Raw genomic sequence first — 17,785 nt, 5'->3', positions numbered from 1 at the left:
CCCCCCCCTCTCTTTGATTTCTTTTATTGACACATAACAACATGGGTGCAGACGTGAGCAAATTTCAAATTTTGGTTCACCCACGGCCACTAGATACCTCACAATCGTATTCAGACATTTTAAACATTCTCCTAGTAATAACTCCTTACGTCAGGAGCTTCGTTAAACTGGCCATTTTCCTCCAGTATTTTTGCAAAGTCCAGATGCATGCATATCTGCGTACGGTCCCGTAACTCCACGCCTTAGCGCAGGTAGGACATACGGTCCCCTAGCGCCTAACACTATGGGGGCGTACGGTCCCCTAGCGCCAAGGGCTATTGGGGCGTACGGTCCCCTAACAATAGCCTATTTTTAATTACCATTGTTTTCTCCAATTATGGATGTATAGAACATATTTGTCAGCCCCTGAGGTATTGGACATATTCATGCTCCACTGTACCTGAGTCTCCATTCTGTTTCCTCTTTAAAGTCTGTCTTTTTGCCTCCTTCTCTTTGTCCACAATCTTGTTGGACATTGGGAAAGGAAGATGTCCACTGGGGGTGGGGGCAGGTTTACTGCTAAAGTACGACATTTGAAGGGCCTGACAGGGAAAAAAAGCTTCTTTGAGCAAGACATCCATAGACACTAACGCCTTGATCAGGCAGCTGCATGGAATACATTTTCACATAGGAAGATATATTTTACTTTGTTGAGATTAGTTTTTGTATGAGTTTTATGGCACTTTGCAACACTATGTGACTATGAGGTCATATAAGTGCCGAAGATTAGAGGTGTTACAGCACAGTAACAAACACAAGAAAGAAGGAGGAGAGATCAGGATGATCTATGTTTGATAGGAAAAAAAGAGCAAACGACACCAGAGCATCCACTAATCACCTGCATATTGATTGTAAAATAGTCAAACAAACAGTACTTCATTGAGTACTCAGAATGAAGAATCTTTTAACTCACTTGAGACGGTTCACGCAGCATTAGTGAGCACCAATATTTTCCCGAGAGGCGGTTCACGCACCCCCTGCGAGCCCAAGTTTCGCGTTTTCTCTTCCAAAAAGTATGCGCCCTAAAGCTGCATGAACCGTCTCTTACCGTGCAGCAGACCTTGGTTTCGTTTCGTGCTAAGTTTCACCGGAATCGGCAGGAAACTTTTTGAGTTATCGACCCTGAAGGAAAGTTAGTTACACTGGGGCCCTACTTTCGTTTCTCTGACTGGTGTCTGTTCTCGCAACACTTTGTCAGTTCAGAAATTTCTGATTATGATATTTTAGACCATGGGGATCCTGATTTCAATGTAAATGAGCATCAAAGCACTGATTCTGACAGAGAATGTTCTAGATCTAGACGAGGCTTTCAAATGCAAAGTTCCGCTTTTTCTGGAGCCCTGTTTTTTTTCACACAGAAGTGGATTAGACAGCTAATACATAAGGATTACCATATCGATTACCTGCCTATTCATGAGTTTGGACTTTTTTTTCATTTGGAAACACAAAATAAAATAGTTTAATCCGCTTATATCGACATGCCTTGGGAAGTGGATTTGATGTCGATATATAAAAATGTCGATAAATGAAAATATAAAGCCAAAGAAGAAATGCAAGAGGAGGTCAGCGGTAAAAAGACAACACTACTTTTTTAAGCTGGTTGCTTCCCTTGATTCTTACACTACACAGTGAAACTAACAAGAGGCAGGGGGGGGGGGGGGTGTTGGGGTTACGGTACCGGCAAGGCACACACTACATACCAGCACAAACTTTGTTGTACCATCTTTGTAAGGCCTGTTTATGGCCGCTTTCTGGGGAAAATGGAAAGCCGAGGCACTGACTCACCGATCAAGGCACTTACCAGCGACAGACTGAGAAGGGGAAGGGGAAGGGGTGTGAGCGATCGGGAGTGAGGCACTGTACTGTGTTGGAGACTGCACTGTGTAGGCCCTACATGACTTACTAAAACCTGGTGTGTCGAATAGGCTACTTGGCGGGTATGCGGACTTAATGAAGAACTAATGTGTTGACCGTTAGCATGGCTTTTTCCCCCCATTTATGTTCGTGGGCTTCGCCAGGTACCCAGAAAGCATGTCAATAAAGCTAAGTGGGCCGAAAAGAAGTCGATATAAGAGAAATTATTTAGTGAAGATACTGAAAGAAATATTTCGTAATTGGAAAATATGTTGATATGTAAAAAATGCTGTCGATATAAATGGATTATACTGTAAAAAACACACACAAGATTAATTTTTGGGGATTCTGTCGGGTCAAAAAATTTTGGCGAGCAATAAATTTGAGCACATTTTCAAAAGATCATTTCTAAAAAAACTATAAAAGATATTGCCTTTCTGTTTTTGGAGTCATATTGGACATGTTTAGATCTGTTATGTGTGTAAAAATGGTGGTTGTATGTCTTTGGGAAGGGTGTTGTTTGAAATATTGAAATACCCCCAAAAACACCAGTCTTCAGCATTGTAGACCCGAAAAAAGGCCCAGTCTCCAGTGAGTTAAGAAAGTGATAGAGGAATGAGAAAGAAAATCATAATAACCCTCTCTGAGACGACTAAACTACATTGAAGTTGCCAAAGTCATCTCTTCAGCTTCCCTTTCATCAAATTTTATGTCACACGTTTTTGTTCTGCCAAATTAATTTACAACAAAATTTCGGAAAGTTCTTACACCATTTTTCAGTACGCATTCAAAATCAAAATATCTCACACACAAACATTACAAATTATTGTAATGATTCGACCCCACACATGACTTTAACAACATGGACTAAGAATACAGACACAGATACATTTGGCTGCAATATAGACCCATTACGTAAACTCATGTGAATACAGTCAGAGAAAAATGAAAAGCACATAATGGGCACTGAACTACTATCCAAAATGGCAATGTGTCACTGTACACAGCAATATGAACACAAAATGACAATCTAACCAGCCACCACAAACCTGGAAAACAATAAACGTAATTGGTCAATGCATATAATGCAGTACAACATGCAGCAAACTGGCCCAGCCGAACCTGTTCTTAATGGTCACCTGTCCACCAAAATCACCTGTACAAATGACCACTTCTTATTTCCCTATTGCATTTTTTTAAACATAATGACACTATGTAACATGTCTACCTGTCTAAGACAACCTTGACAATGGGTGGACATTTTGGACAATTTCTACTGCATTTTTGACAGCAATCACAAGCCTTTTTTTTTTTCAATATATTTACTTTCATTACATTTTTCTTATTTATACACCCAAAGAAACTGTACATATATGTACCTGAGATGCTGAACAACGTTTGGAAGGATTCAAAGCCAGCAGAGAATCTAGCAGTTCCAACAGGTCATCTGAAGCAGCAGTGAAAATCTCTTTCATTGGGTGTTTGGGATGCTCTTTGAACACAACATAATCTGGCAAGTATTTCATGTCCTGCAAAGAAAGAAAAGCTCATTAATACAGTGCTGTTTTCCATTTATTTCTTTTAAAAGCTTACTACTGTTAGCGTCAAGGATGAAGTTTACAGTACTGATTTTGAATACCAAGGCCCCAAAATCTGGAATGCTTTACCAAGTAGGCCTACTTTAAGAGAGATCAAATCTTTTGATTCATTCAAATGTCAGCTGAAGTCGCTTCTGTTTTTAAATTACTAAGATAAATATTTGGAGTGATTTTCTTTTAGTCAGATAAACAACGTTTTATGTTACTTTTGTACGTTGTACTGTTTTGTAAAGCGCTCAAAGCCTGTGTACTTTAATCGGGGTTGAGCGCTATATAAATGTCATATATTATTATCAGTATTATTATTACTGATTTTGATATCCTCATAAAAAAGATACAGAGACATAATGGATGTTCATTCTATATATGTCACATTTAGAACAAAAGCAGGATAAAATCATTAAATTGTCTACACTAAGCTATGAGATAAATCATTTTTTATCAAATCCCTTTCAAATAGCAAAATGAAATTAAATAAATGAATACAGCAAGACTCACAGGCCAGTCTGCCTCACTTGGTGTTCCTAACACTTGAAAGGTTTTACTGAGCTGATCAAGGTCTGTATCTCCTTGAAGGAACGGGGCCTGTCAGAAAAGGAAAAAAAAACAAGCTTTAAGGTCAATAAAGTCTCAAATTTTCACAGCAACATTATATGAGTGCATTTTATGAAGAAATGTTTATTGAAATGAAACACGTATGCAAGTAAATAATACCCAAAAAAAGTGGGATCTAGTCAAAACTATTAGAATTAAACATTTGTTGTGGGCCTACATCAAAATTCTTTATCATCTAATAAAAGGGACTGAGACTGGCAACATGCCCATCATGACTTGATCATCTCCATGCTTCTCAATTCACTTGAGATTATCCAGCTGACAGAAACCCACTTTTGAAGCTTAACATGCTGTTCAGAAGAGCATATATTTGCCAGAGAAAGTAAAGTCAAGTACGGATATCGCTAATATGTCACGGATTTACAAATATGTTCAATACAGCCGTATTTCAAGTAAATCTTGATAACCAGAAATAAGAGAAAATATTGAAGAAAATCAAGGGAAATCACAGTGACAGTATAATAGAAAATAAAACATTGCCAATGTTGCCAATGCAAAGAAAAAATAGTGATTCAGCCAGGGAATGGTAAATTGTACCAGCCATCCGTGATTTCGAGTTTTCCATGTTCATGTTATCTGCGCCAAACTAAACTACTTCAAGTTACAAATATACTGAGACTACACACAGAGGAGAGAATTAAATCCCTACTTTAAAAAAAATATAGTACAGGGTTTTATGGCGCCTGCAACTGCATAAGGTCATATGAGCGCCAAGGGGTGGGTGTCAACAGAGAAGTCTTTACAGGGAATCAGACTTACTCTGCTCACCTCTCTAGCTTCAACAGCACAAGGTCTGCTTCGACTATCAAGGCACCCCGGAAATAGCGGGTCACAAGAGAGTGACAAACATACAAAAGAAGATGAGGATAATGACAATAGTAAGGATTAGGAAAGAAAAAGCAGCAGTTCCCTGTTATAGATCAGGCACAGTTATGAGCGTAGCATGATGAATCAGCCCATTTACAATTCTACTATGCTTGAACGAGAAATGTACCCCCTTTGGGAATGGCCTAAAGACACACAGTCAGTGGCACTGCTAAGGCTATACAATGCTATTAATTATTTGTTTAAATTAAAAAGAAGCTCAATGATACAATATCAATCATTTACTGAAAGGAAAAAGAAAAAGAAAAACGATACACAGCAAAATAAATGAACAGGTTTGAAGTAGGATCTATTGACATCGTAACTGCAGCAGCTTTCTGTACAGTACACCACAACACAGACATACCCGTATTAATAACTCTGCAACAATGCACCCTAACGCCCACATGTCAACACCATCACCGTAAGACCTGGCACCAAATAACAACTCAGGGCAGCGATACCACCTGAAAAATATATCAACAGAAAATTGAAGGGGAAAGACAAAAGTACAATCCAGAAACTTTTTCTTTCTTTCTTTCTATCTATGCATTGTCTGTCCACTGCAGGATGTAGCCCTCCAACAATAACATCCACTTTCAGCTGTTTTTCGTGTCCAGCTTGTACACGTCTGCTCCCTGATGTCATCTTGCCATCTTCTTTCAGGTCACTCTGTAGATCTCATATCAAGACAAAAATGTGCAAAATTTTAAAGTTTTCATGCCCTTTGCAACACTGTCAAACCAAGAAGTTGAGGTACAGTGATAATGAAAAAATTTTTTTATCCAGAAACATCAAGAACAAAGAGCCCTCAAAACTCTTGAGACCCACTAACATATCCTTAACACTAAAACAGTAATCGAAAATACATTGACATTTCCAACCTACTTAAATTGTGACATTTGAGACCATTTTCATTATTTGACATCAAAATAAAGATCAAAGATTAAAATTTCAACCTAACACTATCTGACATTAAGAAGAAAAAAAAAAAGAGAAACTTTACAAGTTGAATACCCTTTGCAACAATGTCATATCAAGATGCAGAACACGTACAGTATTAGGGGGGAAAAAAAACCTCAAATAATTTGTATCGGTTTTTTTTCATCTATCTCTAAACAAAAACTGCTTTTGGCAGAAAGTGACATTTGAATAAAGATATGCACATTATATAGGCACAATAACAGTCATTTAGTGCAGGGAAGAAGGTATATAAACAGACCAAAACAAAAGAGAGAAAGGAAAGAAGTAAGACATACAAGTGGTGCCCCCAACTATCAAAACAGAAAATTCCAAAGACTGACATTATCAGAATAAGATATAATTTCTTACTTCAAAGCAAGAAGTTGCTTGAGACAGAATTTTTCGTATACTTTTCTAAAGAGCATATAGTCCTCAAGCCCTCAGTCAAAGAGGGACTTACCGTGTCACAACTTGATGAGAGTATGGTCGGCTGGGCGAGCCATAAAATTTCGCAAGACCAAAATCTCCAATTTTCAGTGTGCCTTGCTCATTGATCAGTAAGTTATTTGGTTTCATATCCTGGGGAAAAAATTATAAATTCATTTATGAGCATGCATAACTCTTTCAAATAGAAGCGCATGAGTAATTGGTCAAGAATAAAAGAATTTGCCTAGGAGTTAAAAAACGACAAATCTATTTTGTTCACAAAGTCATAACAAGACTGTCCTTAAATTCTTTTGATAAAATTTAACCCATGTTGGACTACAATGCAACGTAGAATCATGAAAATAGCACCATAACATGAGAGAGAAAAAACAAACAAGTATATGACAGAACCTTTGCATAATAATTAATTCCGTTGTATTATTTTGATATCCCACAAAGGTGGAACATATGAGACATTGATGTGCAGGTCAAAACTATTCAAAGGTAACACAATTATGTCTATGAACTAGTAAAATAAAAATAACACCAGTCAATGATGAGGTGATAGAGACGCAACATAGATAAAGAGCAAAAAAATATTGAATAGCAGAACAGTTCAATAAAATACGAGAATAGGCTAGTTTTCTGTACCATACTTTGAAGACAAAAAGATCTCTCTCTCTCTCTCTCTCTCTCTCTCTCCCTCTCTCTCTCTCTCTCTCTCTCTACCCAATACAAGCTAAAAACAAGTACACACAAACACACACAGATATGACATTACCCTGTGGAGAATCCAGTTTGTATGAAGGTATTCTAGGCCCAGTAAAGTTTGCAGAGTGTATGACTTGATGTGAGGGGCTGTCATGACTATGTTGTTATCCCTGATCACAACCTGGAATAGCCATGGTCACAGACACCCGTTACATTAAGTTTCCCAATTGTTATCCATCAAAAGACTTTAGAGCATTTTTGCCCCTCAGCCAATGGTCATATAATAGCAAATGCACAAGTACAGCATAATACATGAGTTGTTCTGTCAAACACATAATAAGTGTTCCGCAGCCTGACAGAGAGTTGACAGCTTATGTCTCTGATGGCAGTCCTCAAATAAGTTAATGTTCATAGTCACTTCATGTTGTCCATGGGTTTGGCAAGCTAAGTTCAGTTTTAATTCATTTTTGTTTCTTTAGAACAGACACCACAGACACAGTAGGCCCTTTCTTAAGCAAAACCCAGTCACGGTGACAGAAGAAAAAAAAAAGTCATCAGTCTCCCCAATGCTGATAAATCTATATCATTTGTGCTGCAGCCATCAGCATGACAAGTAAAAGATGCAATACATTAAAAGTACAATTCCTTGTTTACAACACAAAAAATGTAAATTATACATACAGCCTTAGAACATTTTGCTAGTCAAATTAGTATATAGTCTGACAAAAACCAAGGAGAAGGATACTCAGATCGAACATGATTCCTGATCACTTTAATCAACACCCATAACCTTACTGTATTTAGACAACTGTAGGCATAACTGAAAGCAACTTAAAAGATCAGCCTCACTTCTAAGAACAGACTGCCAAATATCAGTACTATGTGATGGTGAATATTCTCCTAGTCAAAGCATCCTTTCCTTTAACTCTTCAATACACACTATGTTACACACAAACAAATGTCAATTCCACAGCAGTAACTACAACAGCACCCAAACACTACGACAAAATCAGCTCACCTCAAGGTCAGTTTCCATGAAGTCAAACACCAGACTAACATTGGATTTGTGACCAAAGACATCAACAAGCTGAAAAAAAAAAAAGGAAAAGAAATGCTAATACTACTTCAAAAAATCACACTGGTGGAAATGAGTTTGTTGAGACATTTGAATGTGATTATTTCGGCAAAATTTGTACATGAGAGAGACTTTCCTTTTTCACAGCTATGAGAGTACTTACTAGTGAAGAGAAAATTACATATTTAAGTGAACCATATTTACCAAATGTCCAACATTTATGTTTTAGACACATATATCTTGAAAGACAGTGGTGTGCTGTTGAAAAAATTGCTCATTTGAAAAACTTAGTATTCTCTCTTTCTTTTATTTTCCTACTGACAGCACTAGATTATTTTCCAATTTTCAGACTACGTCGAAAAAAAATAGCCACAGGTTAGAAGCCATGATGAAATGGGTTATATACAAAATGATGCTCATGAGGAGCTCCGCAGTGAAAGGTAATAGACATAAAGTAAGGAATGAAATTAAAAGAAAAAGGTTGAAAATGTTCAAAACATCTCTACATCAAATAAAGTTACTTAATTTAACAGACTATTTATGAAGATGTCAACAACAAAAACAGAGGAACAATGATATTGAAAACAAAAGAAATTAAAGAAACCATCCATGCTTGGAACTGGCACTCCAGACACTGAATGGCACTATCATTAATAGAATCAACGCTATTTACTTGGTTCCCTAAGAATAGAAAAGCTGAACAAACACTGTTCTGTGAAAAATCAGAACCAGAAAGAAGCAATCATGTACAGTCCAACCTGCTCTGACGACCACCTGTATGACCCCTGTGCAAACGGCCATTTTCCAATCTTCCCTTTCATCGTTAACGGCCACCTGTATAATACGGACACTATTCTCCTCGACAATGGGTGGCCATCTTAGACAGCTTCGACTGTAAAAAAGCCACTCATCCACAAAAAAAACCCACACAGAGCAAATCAAAGAAAAAATTTGAGTACAAACCCCTATTATGTTGTCGTGAGACAACTCCTGTAACAGCTTTATCTCCCTGAGTGCTGTGCGGTTAATGCCATCAGCTGCCTCTGTACGAGAGCCTAGTTTAATCTGAAACAGACACCACATGTAATTTCAGGTCTTATCTCATGAAAACAGCCTTTCACAGCACATGGACAAACAATGAACGGGACCACGAAGCCAAGCCTAGAGTCACTAACACATGATTGAATCTTTTTAAAAATCATTCATGCTGCAGTCCCACAAAATGTTTGGACCCTTTCATTTAAACTTAACTTCATGACAAAACATGAAAACGTGACACCTTAGAACACAGATAAAAATTTATACCATTTGTGCACCACCAACCTTTTTCACGGCAACAATCTTGTCAGTCACTTTATCCCGAGCCTTGTACACAGTGGCAAACTGAAGATGGCAATAAAAGTTCATGATAAAGCGAAAAATCTAGGCGTTTATTTTGACTGCAAACTCTCTATGCACCATCATATAAACCATCTATGTGAGGTAATTTATCTAGAACTACGCAGAATAGGACAAATGTCAACATATCTTAGTGTTGACTCCATCAAAACCATCATCTCTTCTTTTGTCCTTTCACGTCTAGACTACTGTAATTCTTTGTTTGGAAACCTTTCCACTGAAACGTTAAATAGATTACAGTGACTCCAGAACCAAGCTGCTCGCATAATTTTAAAGAAATCTCTCAAAGAGCATATAACACCAATGCTAATTCAACTGCATTGGCTCCCGGTGAAAGCACGAATTCAGTACAAAATAATGCTTCTTTGTTTTAAGTGTGTCAACAACATTGCACCATCATATCTTTGTGACATGGTCATCGAATATATACCATCTCGGCCTTTAAGATCGGCGACGAAAAGACTTTTAAGACCTGTCCGAAGAAAACGTCAGAGACTTGGAGGGAGAGCTTTTTCACACCCCGCCCCCTCCTTGTGGAACGCTTTACCAGCTCATCTATGGGAGTCCACCACTTTATCAAAATTCAAATAAGCACTAAAAACGCATTTGTTTACAGTCCAGCTTCAATATCTGTAATTTCCGACATTCCCAACACAAATATTATTATGTTCTCTCAGTATAGTTTATTCATGCTGTTCTGTGCTGTAAGAATTTATGACTGTGTGAATTCATCAAAGTGTGCGATGGTGTCTGGGTAAGCTTTGTGGGAGTGAGAGAGAGAGAGAGAGAGAGAGAGAGAGAGAGAGAGAGAGAGAGAGAGAGAGAGAGAGAGAGAGAGAGAGAGAGAGAGGGGGGGGGGGCGGAGAGAGAGAGAGGGGGGGGCGGAGAGAGAGAGAGGAGTAGCGCGAGAACTTTCAGGCAAAACAAAATGGTGACCCGCATAGTTCGGCTCGATTCGAAAAGTTGAATAGCCATAGCACCTTTGTAGACAACCAAATTAGCTTACTTTTGTGTTATAACGTCATTTTTTTCTGTTTTTGTCTATCTGATCATTCACACCGATAGACAGTATTCCGAAATTAGGAAAAACAGGTCTTGTTTCACAACTGAGAGAGAATAGCCAACGCTGGCAAGTCTCACCCCGGGAGAGAGGTCGATTGTATTTTTATTCTCACCCCGGGTGAGGATGCCACTTCCACAATAACAGTAACACCTGTCTTAGGTAATCGGTGTTATTAAATCGCCGGTCGCATATTCCTCTTTCTATATTTTTCAGAATGTCAAGGCGCCCAAGGGCCCACTTCGAGTAAAATTGACGGTGATCTTGTAGTTCCGTTCGTTAAAGTTAAAGTCCACGATCCATTTGTTTACATCCAGAGAAGAAATCCAGAAGTCTTGATGACCAAATACTATACTATTTGAAATAGGCTACACAAAGAGTTGGGATGCAACCTAACTGCAAAGGAAGTGGCTATCCTTACCCAGGGTGAGAATAAAAGTACGATCGACCTCTCACCCCGGGTGAGACTTGCCAGCGTTGGCTATTCTCACCCGGAGTGAAACAAAACCTGTGTTTCCTCATTTCAGAATACTGTCTATCGGTGTGGATGATCAAACGGATAAAAGCCAAGAAAAAAAGACGTTATAGCACAAAAGTAAGATAATTTGATCGTCTACAAAAATGCTATGGCTATTTCACTTTTTGAACCGAGCCGAACTACGCAGGTCGCCATTTTGTTTTGCCCGGAAGTTCTCGCAAGATCTACTCCTCCCCTCTCTCAATCTCTCTCTCTCTGAATACTGTCTATCGGTGTGGATGATCAAATTGACCAAAACAAAGTTAAAAAATGATGTTAAAACACAAAAGTAAAATAATTTGGTCGTCTACAAAGATGCTAATTAATGCTATTTAACTTTTCGAATCGAACCGAACTACGCGGGTCGCCATTTTGTTTTGTCCGGAAGTTCTCGCACTAGGCTTACTCCTCTCCCTCTCTCTCTTTCTCTCTCTCCACTGTCCACAGACAAAATTGCACGCTTTTAGGCTAACAGTAATAATGGAACGTTTGTTCACGGCACAGAATTCTACAATTCTGTTATCACCGAGTAGAATTCTGTGGTTCAGGGTGAATGTAGCAATGACAATGAAAAATTAAATTTTCATCCAAATTGCTTTAAAATGGGCTTAAATGAAAAAAGAGTAAATTCTAAAAACTATGGTTTTTAAATTTTTAAAATCCATTGATAAATTTAAAAGTTATTGGGGGTTGTGTTTGCAAAATTTTGGGGGACCTTCATTATATACAGGCAAATATCGCCAAAATGTGGAACATGTCTTGATGTATTTTAAGGAAAAACTGTTCATAAGTCAGTAATGAATTGGAGTGTATATGAATGAAACTTGGCATCTTCATGTGATTTTTAGTGCAGAATCTAGTTCTGTTATCATTTTTTCGATGTCTTTATTACTTTGGATCTTAAAGTAGCAATGCCAATCGGGCTTTCCCGTGCAGCGAAAATTTGGTCCCCGTTTGCGGGCGATTTTGCGGACCCGGCCGAAGCGCAGGTGACTAACTTTGTCAACTTCAGTCTGCTCTATTTCCAAACCAATCCGAATGAAGCTCGGCAACCAATCAGAAAATAGGGCAAACTAATGATATGTGGACGTTGAAGTTCGTACACATAAATTAACCTATACTTTTGGTGTCGGGAAGACTTTCATATTGTGTACACCGAAAACTTTAAGGAGTTTGAATTTAAACGCCGAGATGGTAATAGATCTATCTATCCTCTATAGTGTGCTCAAATTTGAACGTTCTGTGTCAAGTAGTTGTTTAGACCCGATCATAAATGCACCACTGCCCCCCTATCCAAAGCGGCTTCGCACGGAGACCGGCCATTTTCCCCTCACTCTCGCAGCAAATGTATGTGACCTGTAGACAAATCCCCGCATGACTATTCCGCGCCCGTTCATTGGTCACTTGAAATTTAAAGGCAATGGCGGGCGCGCGCATCCGGTTGTTTTTCTCTCTATTCCCCTGTAACATCACAATGGGGGTATTCTGAGGCGAGGTTATCTCGTCTCGGGGTGTTCGCGTCTCAACGGGGAAACAGAATTTTTAATTGTACGGCATGCTAGATTGAATTAACTTATCTTTTACGGTTGGCATGGTCTAAAGTCATCATAAAAAGCTTTGCAATTATTTAGTCACACTGCCGACATATTCTTAAAGATCCCATGTTGTGATACGATGCTATAAATAAAATGGACTCATCCCGACACCCCTTATTCGCAAAATCGTAATATGTACACCAAAATTTTAATTATAACAAAATAACTACGAAATGGGTAGTAAATCTGACTGCAGAAATGTTTCTACACCCAAAAACACATCGAGTACCCAAGTTTCTCTCTAACACTCCGATTAGTTACCGAGATATCGTCGATTTTCTTACAGAATCTGCTACTGCGTGGTCCACTTTTTAGGAGTATTTTCCTATATATGTGGGTCATCCATATTTTGCCGACCTTTACAACCCCATAACTTTTTTATTTATGAACCGATTCTTAAAATTCAAGAAGCATAATTCTTAGAATTGAAAATTCTTTCTTTGGTACCAAATAAAAAAGGGCTAAAGTGAAAATTAAAATTTTCATTGGCATTGACTGATATTTGCGTGAAATTTGTTGAATTGCGTGACATCGTTTTTACCGCAGCGCGTTCACTCCTTCTTAAACTCAGTAAAGCGGTATCGGGAAAATCCGCGATGAAGTCATCGGTGACCTGTTTAGTTAGGCAGCCAATCACATGCTGCCTAGCGATCACACGCCTCTTGCATGCCGGCACCTCGCGTTCGGAATGCATGGTCTAGTTTCCAGCTCTAGTGTTTTATCAATGGATGGGTGGTATTTTAAGTTGGTACGTAAAATCTACTACACGCAGAGACCTGAAATTTTACAGCAATAAAGAAGACATGTGGGGTGCCCGTGTGGTCGGCGATCAACCCGCAGCTCCGCTTAGTTTTCGAACCGCAGAGGAAATTCGCACAAACACTACAATTTCTCCGGTTCTAGAAATCGTTCGGGATTGTACGCTGGCATGTCTTTAGTTTAACCTTTCCTCTCATTGGTTGACGAGTTTCATTTATTTTCGTCAACGAGTTTTCCCGTAACTATACTTAAAAGAGAGTCACTTCTGATTCCGAGCGGCTCAAAAATTACCCCTCGCGCGGAGGTCAATTTCCGGCCCAGGGCGCAGCAGGCGATTGGCATTGCTAGTGAATGCTACACAGGTTGGCCTAGGCTATAACGGTGAACGCACACCGGGTGAGAATAGCCAAAAGACTCGCCTGCGCTAGTATATGAGCCATTGCCAAAACGTGGGGAAAAACACACACATCTCACAATAGTGTGCATAAAATGTGATGCATTAGTATTTATTCCTCCAAAACTTATACACATGTCAAATATAGGATGTAGAACCTGCATTAGCAGTTTCTGACCCTATGTCAGCTTTATAACCTTGAGTTTGTAAATTTTGTGCCCAAAATGTTCGTTTTTTAGTGATTCCTGGAGTGTCATTCTGAGCACACCAATGCAAACTTCCAAGAATGTCAAAAAATTAGTATTTTTGGGTGTTTTTTTTTAACCTGTGCTTTGATTCTATGCTATTTGTGATCGAGAAAGGTTCACTTGCTCAAGAAATCGATTTATTTGTTTGCATATAAACGAATAATTCGGATCACTTGTGCGTCAGGGGTGTCGTCACGGACTAGGTGTTTCAGAAAACACCATTATTTTTCAGTAGAATCACCACAGCTGGTTAAATCTTTTTGCCTATCGTCGTTTATTCAACAGTTCAAAAGCCGCGATGCGCGAAAGGAACATCGGGTTCCTAGATCTACGATTTCGGTCGGCTGTTTAACATTCGCCGTTAATGGCGTCACTTTGCGACGTACCGGAAGTCCGAATTTTAGCCTACTTTTGTTTTGAACGGGTCATCAACAGTGCCCGGATATAATTGTTTTCTTGAGTGACTTCCCCTTACCCGCTTCCCCAGAACAGCGGGAGCAACGGGGTAAAGAGAAAAACGAAAGTAGTCATTGCCGTCACCCTCCGGTTACGCACAAGAATCTTGCGTTGAATGTGACGTACTGGACTGTTTTGCGTGTTTTTAGGCTACCCTATTGAATATTTTAGTGAAATTGTGGTGTTTACATTGGATTCCTAGAACAAGAGTGTGATGTGTGAACAAACTTCGAGAGATGGATCATTTCTGTGGTTATAGATTTAGCTTTTGTGCTTAGTGATGACATTTTGGGTGTCGTCATGCAGCCGTACAAGACTGACTGACGTACTAGAAATTACATTGTCCTAAGAGCAAACATTTTTAAAGTCATGTGTGCTCTTTTTACTCAAACAAATAGACAAACATGTCCTTGTTTATCTGTCTAACTCAAAAGTACACATTTGTTCTTTGTTGGCATGATATGCCTTTTTCCAATACACTGTGTCATTGTGTCATCATTGTTATGTACAAGTAATATTTTTCATAATTGCTAGTATCAATAAGTTTTCAACATATATTTCATACATGCAAGATTAATTTAGAAACAAAATACGCCTTTATTGATCTGTGTATCTCATAGTGCAAATTTGTTCTTTGTAGGCATGATTTTACCTTTTCCCAGTATGTTTTGTCATCACTGTTATGTACGAGTACTCTTTGTCATAATTAGCAACGTAATTGTGATTGTCTACTGTCTTTGATATGACCTGGCATCTGTTTCAAAGCAAAAGAAACCTCTCCTGGGTTTTTTTATTCTTAAAGTGCGCTTTCTCTCTGGAGACAAGACTTTTGTCTTTTCCTGTACATTGTGTCATCATTGTTATGTACAAGTCATGTTTGTCATCACTGTTATGTACAGGTCAGCTCAATTGATTTTGTGCTTTTGCCTCATATAAGTTTAAAAATTGTTTTACACATGTGTTTTTCTGGTACTGAGGCTCTGATAACTGTATTTGTACAGCCTTTCACTATTGTGATGTGTTGTTAATGATAATGTCCAATATGTATCCTTTCTTGTACATAACAATGATGACATGTTCTGTGCACTGCGTCATTATTACATAGTTTGTCATTCATATTACCATTATGAATGGAGTTCATAGTGTACGAAGTCTTTGTTTACTAAACAAATGGAATTTAAAGTCCATTATTTGCCTTGCTGCTTATCTGTTTTTGTCATCACTGTTACATACAAGAAATACAGTAGTTGCCAAACCAATAGACCCATGCCATATCTCCAAAACCGAACGTCTCCTTGCTCTGATACTCTAGGAATATGAGCACTAAATGTCAATCTGTGACTGACAGAAAAGAGAGTCAAATTGGTAAGAAAATTTTTTTTGCACCACTGAGTCTCAAGAGAGTCTCGCGTTTTGGCAATTGCTCATATGGCATAATATGGAATATGGTGAGAATTAGAGCTGGCCAACTGCAAAACATCAAATAAGGATAAAATTCCTGAACCCCCCCCACCTCCATATTTTTGTTAGATCAGGGGGGGCACAGGGGGGCAAGCCCGCCTGAGGCCCCCCTACTCTTGACTTTAACTTTAACGAAAGAAACTACAAAATCGCCAAACGCAACTGCCAACCGCACCACCCGACAAACCGAAAGTGGAATTCTGAAATGAACGATTGAATGAATGAAGACGAGTTTCCGCTGTTCTCAAGTTAAAGCACATGACCCTAGGCAGGTAGTCCTCTTTTTATAATCTCGTCCATGGGTTCAAACGAAAATTCAACGAGTTCTTGAGACAAATGGTTACCTGTCCTTCTCCTAAGAAGTCAATTTTTTCGTAGCGAGACGTCCCTTCGTCCGCCATCTTGACTCCGCGATTACCATAGCAGTGGATTTTTTAACTGCTGAGACTGTGCGCTTATCAAATGAAATTATGGACAAACAGCAAAAATGGGACATACGATTAACGTCCATGTTTTGCTGAATCTGAGATTGAAGTTGAAGTTTTAAAAAATACTCTACAAACACGCCCATAGACCAGACCAGACCATCAATGATTTATTTATAGAGGCACCAGCCATCCATGTCCAGGTGCTGTTTTAGCCTCTTTTTCCTGTATTCGGATTAATAATATCTGTTTGCCAATTTATTGGTTCAGCTTCTATGTACCCCATATTTATGGTTCTCAACCTGGAAATCGCCCATAATTCGCTGTAATTGCCTCCACCATGTAAAATAAAACTACAGCTCTATAAAATAACGCCGACGTCCACGAAATTAGTCGCACTATGTTGTAAATGAAATGACTGTTTTGAGTTGTTTAACGTGGTTGGGCAGAGGTCACATTACGTCATAAATTAATACATGTAAATGTAATGCGCAGGTGGTTGGAGGGCGCTACTGAGTGGTAGGTCCTACTTTTTCGTTCCCCTGCTTTACAACCTGTTGTCCACTTTTCATTTGATTGTCTAGTCAGACAAATTTCTCTAAATTTTTATGATGGGATAACATTCACCTTGCAAACATAAAAATAATAATTTTGTAGATAGCAGGTTCACCAACTCTTATCTTCCACTTCATTAAGGTTAAGTAACTTGCAGCAAAACACTAGACTGAAAAACTTCTCACTACAGAAAGGCACGTAGCATCAAAACTATAGAATAGAGAGTTGAGTCTTTTCCTTTTTTTTAGTTTTGTTTTTTGAAAGAGTTTTATGACACTTGCAACAAAAATACAGTATAATCCGCTTTAAGGACATGCTTCGGGAAGTGGATTTGACGTCGATATATATATAAATATGTCGATAAATGAAAATATAAAGCCAAAGATGAAAAAACAAGGGGAGATCAGCGGTAAAAAGACAACACTACTTTTTAAAGCTGCCTGCTGCCCTTGATTTTTACACAACTACACAGTGAAACTAGCAAAAAGAAAAGGCAGAGGGGAGGGGGTGGGGTTGGAGTTACGGTACCAAAGACAGAGCAATGAGAGGCGCACACTACACTCTAGTTCAAACTTTGTTGTAGTTGTAGCATCCTTGTAGGCCTGTTTATGGCTGCTTCCTGGGAAAATGGAAAGGCGAGGCGCTGACTCACTGATCGTGGCACTTGCCAGCGACAGACTGAGAATGGGATGGGGAAGGGGAGTGAGAGATCGGGAGTGGGGGTAGGGAGGTGACGCCCAGCGCGCGAGGCGCTTCCGTTTGTGAGGCTCTG

The 17,785-nt window shown here is 38.9% G+C and overlaps 1 protein-coding gene across 1 annotated transcript in view; it reads right to left on the bottom strand.

Annotated features, from left to right (window-relative positions):
• Positions 1–16,453, bottom strand: part of LOC101863685 (cyclin-dependent kinase 7) — a 21,936-nt gene extending 5,483 nt beyond the window's left edge. Inside the window, exons 1-10 of the mRNA XM_005103330.2 lie at positions 16,378–16,453; positions 9,469–9,528; positions 9,109–9,210; positions 8,089–8,157; positions 7,141–7,251; positions 6,394–6,512; positions 5,338–5,437; positions 3,990–4,076; positions 3,273–3,422; positions 440–581 (exon numbers count right to left, since the gene is read on the bottom strand). Coding sequence (XP_005103387.1) covers positions 440–581; positions 3,273–3,422; positions 3,990–4,076; positions 5,338–5,437; positions 6,394–6,512; positions 7,141–7,251; positions 8,089–8,157; positions 9,109–9,210; positions 9,469–9,528; positions 16,378–16,434 — 997 coding nt within the window. The 5' untranslated portion in view covers positions 16,435–16,453. The remainder of the gene's footprint in view (positions 1–439; positions 582–3,272; positions 3,423–3,989; positions 4,077–5,337; positions 5,438–6,393; positions 6,513–7,140; positions 7,252–8,088; positions 8,158–9,108; positions 9,211–9,468; positions 9,529–16,377) is intronic.
• Positions 16,454–17,785: the final 1,332 nt, after the last annotated feature.

This window comes from Aplysia californica, unplaced genomic scaffold (genome assembly GCF_000002075.1).
Source record: "Aplysia californica isolate F4 #8 unplaced genomic scaffold, AplCal3.0 scaffold00368, whole genome shotgun sequence".
NCBI lineage: Eukaryota > Metazoa > Mollusca > Gastropoda > Aplysiida > Aplysiidae > Aplysia > Aplysia californica.
This window is presented reverse-complemented; position numbering and strand designations above follow the sequence as displayed.